The sequence below is a fragment of the Opisthorchis viverrini genome (assembly GCF_000715545.1).
Source record: "Opisthorchis viverrini unplaced genomic scaffold opera_v5_146, whole genome shotgun sequence".
Classification (NCBI taxonomy): domain Eukaryota; kingdom Metazoa; phylum Platyhelminthes; class Trematoda; order Opisthorchiida; family Opisthorchiidae; genus Opisthorchis; species Opisthorchis viverrini.
The window spans coordinates 35026-48457 of record NW_008751801.1 but is presented as its reverse complement, the minus strand read 5'-3'; the positions used below and the strand labels follow the sequence as shown (position 1 = coordinate 48457).

Genomic DNA, 13432 nt, shown 5'->3' with positions numbered 1-13432 from the left:
ATATATATTTATATATATATACAATTGTCACATACTGCAGCATTCAGAACGAACCACACAGGCAGGGTCCACCCTAGGCTGCCCTAATGGACATCCACGATATTATGCAATAGACTAGCCGTGACTTTATGGGGCTTCAGGAGAGACGGATAGATGAAAGTGAAAGGTGGAATCTGATATTATCATGTGGAGTCACCTTATGCTGAACTATGTTCCCTAGAAAATCTGTGGTCTGTTGTGTACTCTGATTAAGACGGCTACCCTGTTATTCCACCTGAGTCTCTCATTTGAACCAGGTAGGAAGGCATGCTGTAAATGTGATAAGGCTAGTAAAGTACATAGGTAACCAGCAACTGATATGCACATGGATCAGTTGTGTGTTTGAACCTTAAGTAGCTTGTTCGCTGAAGGTCTGCTGTTTTCTTGAAAAGCGAGACGCAATGTCACTGTAAACCGCGGTCCCTGATGAACACCTCGCCGGGCTAAACACATTCTCAGGTCGATCGTTTCAATCTATATCAAAGTGCTGTTTCTCCGTCGCACCGCACTATTCTATTGTAGGCCAACATGCAGTGAGCTCAAATGTAAACACCAAAATCATCAAGTGCGACATCAGTAATTTGTTATGACCATATTAAAAACGATACGAAATGACTGCGGATATATAGAAATCCTGACTATTTCCGTTGCTGGACAGGACCAATGGGCTTTGAGTCAGCTACGTAAGATAGCTGTAAGTAGCTGTTCAACCCCCCACAAATACATTCAACCTCTCTCCATATGTATACCAGTGATTAGTAGCTGACGTGCATTTTTTGGCGAATGGTGTAGATTTTCTGCCCACAATAATCCATAATTTAATCTCATACTTGTCCGCTTTAAATAGAATACATGTAATAACAGCCATCGCGCTTCCAACGGAATCAGTTGTTGATCGACTGTCAAGGGACAATTGGATTAATGTACATCTCGGTAGTATATGTATTGCACTACTCATAGGGTTTCTGAAAACTCCTCGACAGCCCACGACCGGTTTCGCCCTACTTGGGGCTCACCATGTAGGCGCAACCCCAAGTTTCTGTCAACCTTATGTTCTACTTGAAGCCAAATTGCACGGAATTAGCGAATATACACTCATTTGCAAACTAATTTGGTTTTTTCGAGAGACTCACTTGGAACCCAGCTGAATCTCTCGTTTGTGATGTTTCCAGGCATCTAAACGTGCTGCACCAGGCCGCATCATTTTTCAGTCGCTACGATATTCGAGATATCGCGATACATATATATTTTTAATACGCCATTTATAAGGTTACTGAAAACTCCTCGACAGTCCAAGACCGGTTTCGCCCTTCTTGGGGCTCACCAGGTAGGCGCAGTCCCCGAGATTAAGTTGAGTCTTTCGTGAAAACCAAACTGATTTGCAAATTAGTGTATTTCTCAAAAACGGTCCAATTTGGGTTCAAGTAGAACATAAGGTTGATGGAAACTCGGGGACTGCGCCTACCTGATGAGTCTCAAGAAGGGCGAAACCGGTCATGGGGTGTCAAAGAGCTTTCAGCAACCTTGTGAGTAGTTTCCTTTATGAAAAAATATACTACGACATCTCGAATATCGTGCCAAGTGGAACATGAGGTGGCCTGTGCGAAGCAAGTTCAGTTGTAGAATATCATAAACGAGAGATTCAGTTGAGCCTCTCGTGAAAACCAAATTGCTTTGCACATGAGTGTATTTCTCTAAAACATTTCTGTACTTTTGAATCACTCTTGTCTACATCACTACGATCAGGGCCAACCGCCATCAAAACGAATGAAGTCGAGTTATGTAGTGTCCCCACTGTGCGCATCCTGTTCCAAATTTGAATAAAGAAACTAGACTACTGCATTGATATGCGTAAAATCTGACAGTCGGAAAGTGAGCACCATAACAGGAAAAAGACATGGCTCAAAGTGTCGATTTTTTATCTGCTAAAAGACTTAGCAACATCGAAAAATGGCACTTACAAAAAAATCACATGTGACCAATTGTTCTAACGTCGTTAAATTGGATGAGAGAAGGACGAGCAGGCATATCATTGACGAAGAAAGAGAAAGGGGGCTGATAGGTTTTTTAGTGCTAAGAAGCGCTAGGAAATTGAGGAAACATGTTGGTAACAAGAACGCTAAATTTGACGTAACCGGTCGTCCGTTCCTTTGAACAAACGTATGAAACAGGTCTCTGACACTAAACACCATTCAAAGGATCGAGGCTTCGACCTAGTGGCTGATACCGCATGTGAGTAATCCATACCTTAGGCTATTTTCCGAGTTGGGCTGGCACATATTGTTCAACTGCAGTCTGAAAACTGCAGTCGTGAGGATAATCTGAGGTGCTGAAAGTTGAAATTCAGCATAAGGGTGTTTAGAACACGGACCTACCATGAAATGCGCTTTGGTCGGGTACTTTGAGGGAAAAAACTCATGATGCTGAGTAAGTAACAAGACGCGAAGCCAAAGGAGAGAGAAGAAGGATCAATATAAAGAAATACCCTAACATCGGTGGTTATGTCGGGTAAACTGTACTCAAAATGGTACCCGCGTCCAGAGAAACGCTTCTGCATTCCCTACCGGATTTTCTATGGCAAAAGTTCCATTACTTTTGTGCAGCTTAGTAACTGATAAACTCTGAACTGCCTGATACTCAAAGTTATTGCAGTAGGCTCACATAATTCGATGTGCACGCATCAACATTCTTCGGTAGACGCTCGGTTTGCCTTCCCTCACGAAGCCCGACGCATAATGGCGTAGTCCCACCTGTTAGTGTTGAGAGTGGCGACACCAATTCGCTAACTGGCGCAAGGACATTCGCGCTTTTAGAGCTTAATGAACATTAAACTGTAAATAATTTCTGAACCTCAATGTACATTTGCTGGATGTCTAGTGGCAATGATGATGGCTTAAATGGCGTGGGTTAAGTGACTAACAATCGGACATACAGATGATGTAGGTAGGTTTGGAACAACTTCCACGACAGTTTGAATGGCTTTATTTATCTCTGTGAACATGTGAATGCCCGTTATCGATTCGCATGGCGGCGCATTAGTTAAATCATAGTTAATTCCTCCACTTGGGAGCAGACCAGAAACATTTTAGTTTGACTTTTCTCGTTATGACCTGTGTTCTGGAGTAAACCATTGTATTCATGAATAGTCAAGGTGTCGAATAAAGTGAGACTGAGTTCCATGAATGATAAAAGCCCCTTATAACTGCCTTCCCTCACGAAGCCCGACGCATAATGGCGTAGTCCCACCTGTTAGTGTTGAGAGTGGCGACACCATTTCGCTAACTGGCGCAAGGACATTCGCGCTTTTAGAGCTTAATGAACATTAAACTGTAAATAATTTCTGAACCTCAATGTACATTTGCTGGATGTCTAGTGGCAATGATGATGGCTTAAATGGCGTGGGTTAAGTGACTAACAATCGGACATACAGATGATGTAGGTAGGTTTGGAACAACTTCCACGACAGTTTGAATGGCTTTATTTATCTCTGTGAACATGTGAATGCCCGTTATCGATTCGCATGGCGGCGCATTAGTTAAATCATAGTTAATTCCTCCACTTGGGAGCAGACCAGAAACATTTTAGTTTGACTTTTCTCGTTATGACCTGTGTTCTGGAGTAAACCATTGTATTCATGAATAGTCAAGGTGTCGAATAAAGTGAGACTGAGTTCCATGAATGATAAAAGCCTTCCAGCACCAACTATATTTCTTCTGACGTCCGTTCAAGCCATTTTCATGGCTTACTGAGTTCTCACGAAGACCAATACTGGTTAGAAACAAAGCCCGATTATTAGCAGTAATTAGTTTGTTTGAATTATTGAAAAAATGGTAACATTAGGCTTCATATTAGAATATAGTCAGTTCATCCGTGCATATGTTCATAGTTTGACTAAGGATACGCGTTAGGGTCTTAGCTTAACAGGTTTCAGTGGAACCTGCTACCTTGACAGTAAATTCAAACGTTTTCTTGGTGAATGGCTCCTCTAACTAGCCAGTTAAAATTCCCGCCAAATGGGGCAACCTTCAAGGTTGATAAAAAATTTTGGGCAGTCCATCACCAGTTTAGTCCTTTGAGTCTCCTAAGGTGAACGTTTAGAGGTGCTCCATTGAGGTCGCTCCATTGAGGAACCGAGAAGAAAGAGAGAACTTTGAAGAGTCCTAACTACAATGTGCCTTTCAAATAACAGAAGGCGAAACGTGAACAATCCCAAAACGCTTCTTCTGAGTTATCCATTGTTTGACACAAATAAGTGATTTATCACGATGCCTGGTCTGTTTTATGGATTTCCATGAATAAATCACTTGTGACCATTTAAGTGGGCCTTTCCACTATTGCGGCATGGTTGCCCGAGCTGTCTCTTACTTTGTTAACGGTTTCATTCCAACCTGGGTCAACAACAGTCAGCGTGGGACCGTGTAGAAAGTATACTTCCAAAGTTAGAAAATCGAAGTTCATTAACATATAGACAAAATACTGGAAACATCACCTCATCTATTTTGAATAGGTCTCCTAAGTTCTGGATGAAAGTCAAGAGGTTAAAATGGAAAATGATATGTTTGGTTGAGTTCAGCTGCCTGATAGCGCAGAATGAAAAGAAAATATCTTCACCTTTGACAAGCTTGTCACAGTTTGGTCCAGAAAACGACTGCACCGTATACTAAGCGAACTCTTATTCTTTCACTAACGGTGCAAAGAAGGATACATGTAAGGGGGAAAAATTGAGCCACTTTAGATGAATGAGGAATGGTTAACGATTTCCAATCTCGTAATAATTTGGCATCGTATTATTGGTACCATTTGGTATCGCGGCATCGTGGTAAAAGTGAGTTATTTGGAAGTAGTAGAAGCCGTACACGGATAGCAAAAACGGTGCACATCTTGATGAGCACAGATTAGATGCCTATTCGTTGTGCACAAATAAACAGCAAAAATGGACCAAATGCACAACCAGCGAGAACACTTGCGGCTTTTAGTTCACCAGGCTTTAGGACTATGTCATATTGGGACATACTTGAAGTGATTACTCATCGGCATTTAAGGGACACTAGCTGGGCGTTCCACAGAGCGTCAAAATACCTCTGATTCTCAAACGTTTACCCAAAGATCCGCGCATCTTCTTCTAAAGTGCATACTTAAATAAATGGTCGTGCTGAAATGTGTGACCAGACGATGGCATCGGCTTTCTCTCCGGTAGGCGATAAATGAGTAAAGAAGAGAGAAATTCATGCACGGCGCCTTCTATTCAAAAGCGGCAATATATTTTTCACCTACCTACACAAGCCTGGTAATTTTCAGGTTTCCACACGCCATTGGCTGATGATACATCCGCTTGTTCACAAGACATCGTAGCTTTTGTACTATTTCGGTTTGCTTGGCTCACATAACCATGACTGCAATCGAGTTCAATTACATCACCAAAACGTTTTTTCAGATATGACTCCCCAGGATCGGATGTGGGCCTGTTTTTTACATGCTCCAAGCCATCGGGAAAAAGTAGACATATGACAGCTATCGGAGGACGGTAGAGAAGGAGGGAAATGGAAAGTAGTATAATCTCCGTTTTGGGATTAACAGGAATCTTTCGTTGTTGTTTTCCAATTAGAAAAATTATTCACGTGCCAAACAAAACAACACCACTCTGTGAAGTTTACCCGCTCTGCTGCAAAACACACGGCAAAGTGTAAAATATTCCTGTTTTTATATAAAGGCCAACTAGATAGTGGCCTAGATAGAGTGCCCTCCCTATCACCGTTTGCTATGAACACACGTGACGGCTATACAAATCCGTGTGGGCGGCACCACCAACGGGATTAGAATGGAACTATCTAACCAACTTTGTTTAATAACTGAAAGGTTTAGCCGCTAACTATCTGAAAACAAAACGACATCGGTTGTAGTGTACCCAGCAGAAAAATGTCGCTCTGTAAATGAGTTTCTAAGAACGAGTACGTTGTAACACACAGTGACTGGTATTCACTGAACTGATTCATTTTGCCTACTGGGCCTATGCCCATGAGGTCTCTCCGCGCAGGTATTAGTATACAGTGTGATGTATCCCTCATTTTCAAAGGAACAGTAACTGGGATTCCAAAAGAAGTAAGCTGAATAGTTGGAAACACAAAAGTCGTTCGTACTACTGGTGAAAGGAAGAAGGCCTTCGCTACAAAGTTATTTATTGAACAGTTACAGACTATTGGACAAGGAAGTAAAACTCTCACAAGTATCTTGTTTCTAAAAACTGAGCATCCGCCTTCTTCTCGAACGTGTCTTCCCAAACTTTCCTGGGTACTCATTGACTATCACTCAAATTTAAACGAATGCTAGAAAGTGATTCCACAAATTCCTTAATAAATCTCACTTTTCAATATACGCGAAGCGGATTGACGAGAAAATTACGTACTACTCGCATTGGTTGTTGATCAGATGGCTGTTGATCTGTTCGCCGAGCTTGGCAATTGGCTTGCGCACTGATGATGTCTCCTCGTATGGTGGCGAAACGTTTGCAAGCCAATTGCCAAGCTCGGCGAGCAGATCAACAGCCGTCTGATCAACAACCAACAAACTCACCCGAGCTACCAATATTTCACCAGATTACCATACCACTTTCACGCCTCATCAGTAGTTCCCACCGTTACAAGTTACAAATTGGTAGCTCCAGAACATCAGCTTGCAAAGTGTCTGAATACAGCTTCATTTGTGGTAATTTGGATGGTTGTTCCTATAAAAACACAGGCAGTCAAGAGAGAACTACCCACCAAACTGCGCACTGATGATGTCTCCTCGTATGGTGGCGAAACGTTTGCAAGCCAATTGCCAAGCTCGGCGAGCAGATCAACAGCCGTCTGATCAACAACCAACAAACTCACCCGAGCTACCAATATTTCACCAGATTACCATACCACTTTCACGCCTCATCAGTAGTTCCCACCGTTACAAGTTACAAATTGGTAGCTCCAGAACTCTATTCTCACATATTTTTACATCATATTTTGGTTGCCCGCGTCCAGTATATCCAAACACCATCAAAATTCATGCTAAACCTGCGGGAAAACACTTAAGAGAGACAGAAATTTTCCCCCGACGAGGGTCCTTCCCCTCCACGGAGGGGGACGCAAATCAGAATAACCTAATTATACCAGAGGCCAACTGTTCAGTGAATATATTCGTTTGTGAAACAGGTGAAGAACAAATGTGAGCGGCTAATATGGTTTTCTCTTAAAACAAACATCAATTCTCAGGACCATAAGATATTTCCTTAAGGAAGCTTGCAGCGGATAAATTCACATCGGAGTGTTCGTTTCCCCTGAAAGCTAAGTTTTTTCCCCGAAAGCTTCTTTATTTAGAGATTCTGGTAAAGCACGAAAGTCAGAAAGTTAGAAGAAGGATGTCACTGAACATTTGAGAGGAAAAGAAGCAGTCACGCAACTAGTTATATGTGGCAAAGTGACATGGATCATCGCTTATCCTGACCTAATTGTACTTAGGAGAAAAATGGCTCTTCATCCCATAATAATGATGCTCTTCTTCGTGGCCTCTAGTCCGAGCTATTCAACAGCATTGAAAAGACAAAGCAATGAAAACGTTTATCCTCACATTTGCATATGATATAATCACTCTCAATCTGGTCCCTGTTGGAAGTCGCAGACTTCTCTCACAAAGCCGTCACAAGTAACAACAGTCAAGTGAATTTGAAATCGGTCAGTATGGATAAGACGCAAATTCTATCAAAGAAAAACTCGGAAATTGCAGTGGACGTAGAAATATACAACTTTCTGAACAAAATCAGACTGAATTAGGCCTTTAGATTTCAGGAAAGTTATTGGTTCTCAATGGCAGATAGATTTGAGAGTTCCTGAAAGGACACGGGTGTAAGACTGTTCACTAAAATAGAATAGATCAGTGGATTTCTTTAGAGAACTCTCACCAAAAAAGGATTGTAAATAGTGTCAAACACAAAAAAAGGTATGAATTTCTCTGAATTTCTCGGAAACAATGTTGTAATGCTGGAAAAAATCATTGAAGGGAAAGCAAGCAGAGCGAGGAAGTAACAACGCTGCCCGTAAGAAGAACTCGGCCGGTCACAGGAACAAGGTAAACGTTCGCAACGAGCGCTTTGCTCAAGTGTAAGACTATACGAGGACGCGAATCGTCACCACCGACAATATAACATCAGTGTTTATCATTGATGCTTCGTTGCCTTACAACCATGACCTAGTTGAAATCCCTATTGTGAATAAAAAAGTAAAAGTGGGTGGGAAAGAGACTTCGTGCTAGATTACTAAAACCACTCCGAGGTGCCTACACCTCCAGACACTCATTCAGGCAATGTGGATAGAGATTGACTACAAGAACGCCATATCTCGCAGCGCCTCCAACGAGGCACAGCGTGGACCACGTGGTTCCTATCCTGAAATTCGAGTTGCAACGACAGCACCTAATTTCTTAAAGGGAACTACTCACAAGGTTGCTGAAAACTTTTCGACAGCCCACGATCGGTTTCGCCTTTCTTGGGGCTCATCATCGTAATTTCGTCTATATCCCAAAATGAGCTGGGCTGAACATCGGCGTTAGGCTTAGTTGCTGAGTCCCAAGGAGATTGAATCAGTTAATGGGCTGTTCAGGATTTACATTGACATCACGTGCAGTATGGAAATTTAACAGCAGCATCGTGTGCTATGGTATACCAGGGGTATGGCAGTAGTAAAGTAGCATAATAAATTGTTATTGGTACCATCGCTTCACGGGACTATTAAAGATCGATCTCACTTGTCATTTGTCCGTCAAAATGTGATTGAAGGACGACTAGGGATTATTCACTTGTGATTCATCCAACTTCAGGAAGAGGCCAATTTCCCCGAAGTCAGGGGCATTAGGAAGGACTATGAGCTAAGGTTCTCGGACAAAGCTGTTGACCAGGCGAGCAAACTCTTAGCCAAGTTCTCACTCGTATAGTTACGCTTCATCACCACCACAGAATGCCGGTTACTGCTAGTGGCCAGAACGTAATACAACTGTGGTCGTTATCAGCAGAAAATATTTCAAACTACTAACTAGCAGAACACCCACCTAGTGCCATATTTCCTCAGCGTGGCCAGAAAATCAAGGTACGACGTGCTTAGTGTAATTCAAACCTATGCATTTTCCTTCATTAAGCACAGAGTTTCACCCTTTTCCCGGCAATCGTGTCAGAGCAATCAAATGTTTTGTGCAATCTTGCATCATATTTTGCGTCCAGTCTTTTCTCAACCAAGATAACCACATATTCAAAGCGTTTCTCGCACGTTAAAAGAGCTGGAAATCATCCATCGGATCGCTTATGATAACATACTGTTCTTGTGGCGTCATCAGTTAATATCGAAAGAGTTTTACGAATGAGAACAGACCGCAGTAGGTCACATGAGGATCATATATTTTCGTCCTTGTTCTAGTGTTCACTTGATTCTTTTTTCCATCAAACTGCTTATAACTCGCTGAACCGACAAATTATACTCGATTTAAAGGAAGTGACTCGTGAGGAACAGTGCGCTGGGTCATGTATCGTCATTTGACTGGTGAAACAATCAGGGGAACTAACTTTGTGATTGAATTGTGTGCATAAACCTGTCGGTTTGCTCTTCTTCCAAAAAGAATCTCAGACGAACGAACACGATCACAAAAATATGAAGCGATATGGAAAGTAAACCTAATATTATGACGCCGGGATTCTGTATAATTCATGCAACAAAGCACTGTATGAATCCCGCTGCTTGTTGACCTCGCTTGCACAATGAGAATTCAAAAACAACTTGTGTGCGATTTTGTTTCGTTCTTTCGTGCTGACATATGCGGTCACGAATGTTGAGTTTAGAATAAATACAAGCATACAGCAGTCTGCCGGAGCTCCTCGTTGTCTAACAGCGCGAATAACCATTGTCTCGGATGATAATGGTGGGGAAAAGCTCGATCACCGTAAGTTCGCATGGCAGATCCTTAACATCAGAACAACCAGTAAGATTGCTTTTCCAAAACGACCAAGTGTTTATTTGGGACCACTTTTTGGTAGCTCCGGAACATAAAACGCTAAATAGATATTTTCAGGTGCATTTGAAAACCAACCAATTTTTGCCAACACTCATAAAAATATATCGACCACAGAGCCTCAAAGTTATAATTAGGATATTCTGGCCTTTTTATCTTCAAATGCAGAATCAAGATTCGTGATTCTTCCAACATGATAGTGTGAAACGCATGTGGTTCGCGAACGTAAACGAATTTGTGGGTGACGGAGAGCAAAAACGGTTAAGCAAAAGTCAGCGAATTACAAACGGATAACCATACCTTAAAAACCTTCGATTTTAAGCGAGGGTAAGGAGATTACGGAGCCACTTGACCAGCTTAGTGTTGAGTGTGTGACATTTCTCGGCCAAGTGCCCGAATATTACAATCCCGTTACCGATGTCCTGGTTGTGACTAATATTACCAGTGCTTGCCAACTTTGTGCATCGGCAATGTATCGCTTGCATTTGTCCCCTTGATGGGTTTCAAACGCTAGTGCATTCACTTTACCAGTATACTGTGATTTGGGGTTACTAATGGATTTGCCAGAGTGGACCCTCACCACCGTTGTTCTTGTGTTGATGAATCATACCATGTACTGTAGAATTTCCAACAAAATGGTTTTGCAAAAGATTGCATGAATGGATCATATCTATGGGGTGAAATTGTGTTGATAGTAGACTGAGAACTCACTGTCACATTCGGTTACTGGGTAACCAGAGTACTTAAACTGTGTCTGAAATTTCATGGGGTCTGCAGCACCGCTGCCTATTCGCGTTCCATCGCAGTAGTATTGACCTTCCTTTAACGTCGTGTTCACGTCTGGTCCAGAAATGGCAGGCGGTTTATTCTTTTTAACCATGAATTTGCCGGGTTTGCATACTGCTGTCACAAGCGCTCTCGGAACTGTTGTGCTTGGTTCAAACCGCATTGTCTGTTCATCAAATCCGCCAGGAGGATTTTGACATCGAAGAACTGTTCATTAAAAATGCAGAATTGTTGGAAACTTCGAGATGGCGACATACATCTCGTGTTTTCTTATAGAATAATCTTTAAACTTACCGCCAGTTATCATCCAGTATATAAAGATATTACTGGGGTCGGCAAAACGTATGCCATCCCAAACATGGCATTTTTATGCCATTCCCGCTTAATACAGTTCCCAGTAAGCTATTTCCCGGTAGCGCTCCAATAAAGAGTAATACTTAAAAAAAAGCACGAACAAGACATTTTGTCGGATCCAACGAGAAACTCCAGTTTGAACCTTTGGTCTCCTAGGGGATCAGATGAGGTTTGGATAGGTTGAGGCCTCTAAACAAACTTTCGAACAAGAGGTGCGGCTTTTAACAAAATTTCTTGAGTTCCACCAATTCAGGGGAGCTATCAGAAAGGCCAGATTTCTGGAAGCAACCACCGAGTGCCCGAAATCTACTGAGACTATCAGCTCCGCTAGTTGTTGACCAGACAGACAACGTCCCCTCAGTATGCAGCGCTTCACAGCCTTGTATCGAACCCAGACAGCGCGAGTCAGCGTTGATCAAGGTCAGACAACGCCCCCGCAATATGCGGCGCGTCGCAGCCTCGTACCAAAGCCAGACCGCGTGCGTAAGCATTGGACCAAGTTCAGACAGTGTCCTTCCAATAAATAGCTTGAAGACGTCGTACTTTCGCACTCGCTTGTTCGGAATATGGCTGTCGTGTTCCCTTCTGTGAGTCTTTTTTCCGGGACTAGGCACTGGAGCGGGTCAGCAGCAGATACCACAGATCGGCGAATCAGCATATATAACAGAAACGATCACCCAATTCGGAACACTCAAAGAGGAGTGCGATACATAGATCCTGTATCCACCACGATTATCCAGCATTGTATTTTCTTGGGCCGATGGCATGGTGGATTTTTATTCTCGCCTCGTCTACACTTGTAATGTCTAGCTAGACGTCGTTTTGCTGAGTCTATTTGATGCGTCCAGGGGAAGGTGTTCGGTGGGCTTAAGTCACCAGGAAGGGAGTGCCGTTACCCGAGGAGCTTTAGAAATAGGTGAAAAATAAGGCATACTCACACCACATCATTATACTTCGAACTAACTCTACAGCGCGTCAGAAGAGAGTAGGTCAACAAAGCGATTTCATTCGAAGTAAAAATGCAACTAGAATGTAGCTTGTCATCCAATCATTGCTCCTAAGCATAGTTATGTGATCGACTCCACTTTGAGGAAGAAACGTCTTATATAGCTGAGATGCTCAAGTGAATGAGGAGTGCTTAGCCTACGTTGAAAATTCACTGAGGTATTATTCCATCTTTCAAAATATGACTGCTTTGTGTTTTACGTGCCTGCATTACTTTGTCTTTCCTGTTGCGCAATTCGTTTCCCTTGAATGGGGAGATGACGAGGAGTATGTATAGTGAGTTGTTGAGGTAGGAGTGGATAAGTAAAATTTGTTACGGGTTGCTATAGTGCCAACATAAGATAAATAAAAGGGTAAGCTCTATAGCTAATGATATGAATTTTCAACTACTTCCAAAAATTGGGGCCGAATTACTAGAATGAATACTCGTGAGCATGTGACTCTGTAACATATCGTTGTAGGTTCCCAGAATTCCGACAGAAGCATCTCTCAGCGTTAGCTGCTTCCGGCACCGGTTTACTTTGATGCTGGACAAAGCATCTCGTAAAAGTCAAATAGGAGAATGATGATTAGCGGATCGACCGAATAGTCAAACATTTGTAGCCATTATGAAAAATCTAAGCAGTGTGCCGGCCGGAGACCGTTTTTGGCCGGAAATTGTACAACGTTATCGGCGAGTTGGTCAGCAACGAAATGACGGTCTAACTAGTACGGCGAATCATAAAAGGTACCTTCATGTTCACAATAGTAGGCCCTCTCAAACGAACAGTCGACGTTTTGAATATTTAGTTGCAGTCCCCATTTCGACGTATCCTGATTAGTGTCCGTCTCGTAGGAAAACTCAATGCAGTCCCCCGGGCCGGCACCTCCGGACCAATCGAAGAATGAAAGATCTGCTGTCTCAGACTCGTCATCCCATTTGAATTCAGCGGTACCTGCTGTATAGTTGGGAAGAAACATCAAAGTGTTGAGAACCAAAATTCTAGCAGATGTCTGTCCAACTGGCCGAATTCGACCACTCACTGGGGTCACTAATCAAATCCATCTAATAACCTTAACCAACACTGATTTTATGGTAGAATGTCAAACCAGAAGTTTTTCGCCTCAGTCAATCTAATCTGCACAGCTGCAACAAAAGTTGGATCCAATATAATTACTCCTCGTAGGGCAGTCATCATGTTAAAACTACTGTCTTATAAAAGTTGCCTTCGCATAACCCCAGCAACCG

At 42.5% G+C, this 13432-nt stretch overlaps 1 protein-coding gene across 1 annotated transcript in view; it reads right to left on the bottom strand.

Annotated features, from left to right (window-relative positions):
- T265_06738 (hypothetical protein) overlaps positions 1-13432 on the bottom strand; it is a gene marked incomplete at both ends in the record, with an annotated part of 34942 nt that overhangs the window by 14744 nt on the left and 6766 nt on the right. The window contains 2 exons of the mRNA XM_009172083.1: positions 10771-11052; positions 12936-13142. Coding sequence (XP_009170347.1) covers positions 10771-11052; positions 12936-13142 — 489 coding nt within the window. The remainder of the gene's footprint in view (positions 1-10770; positions 11053-12935; positions 13143-13432) is intronic.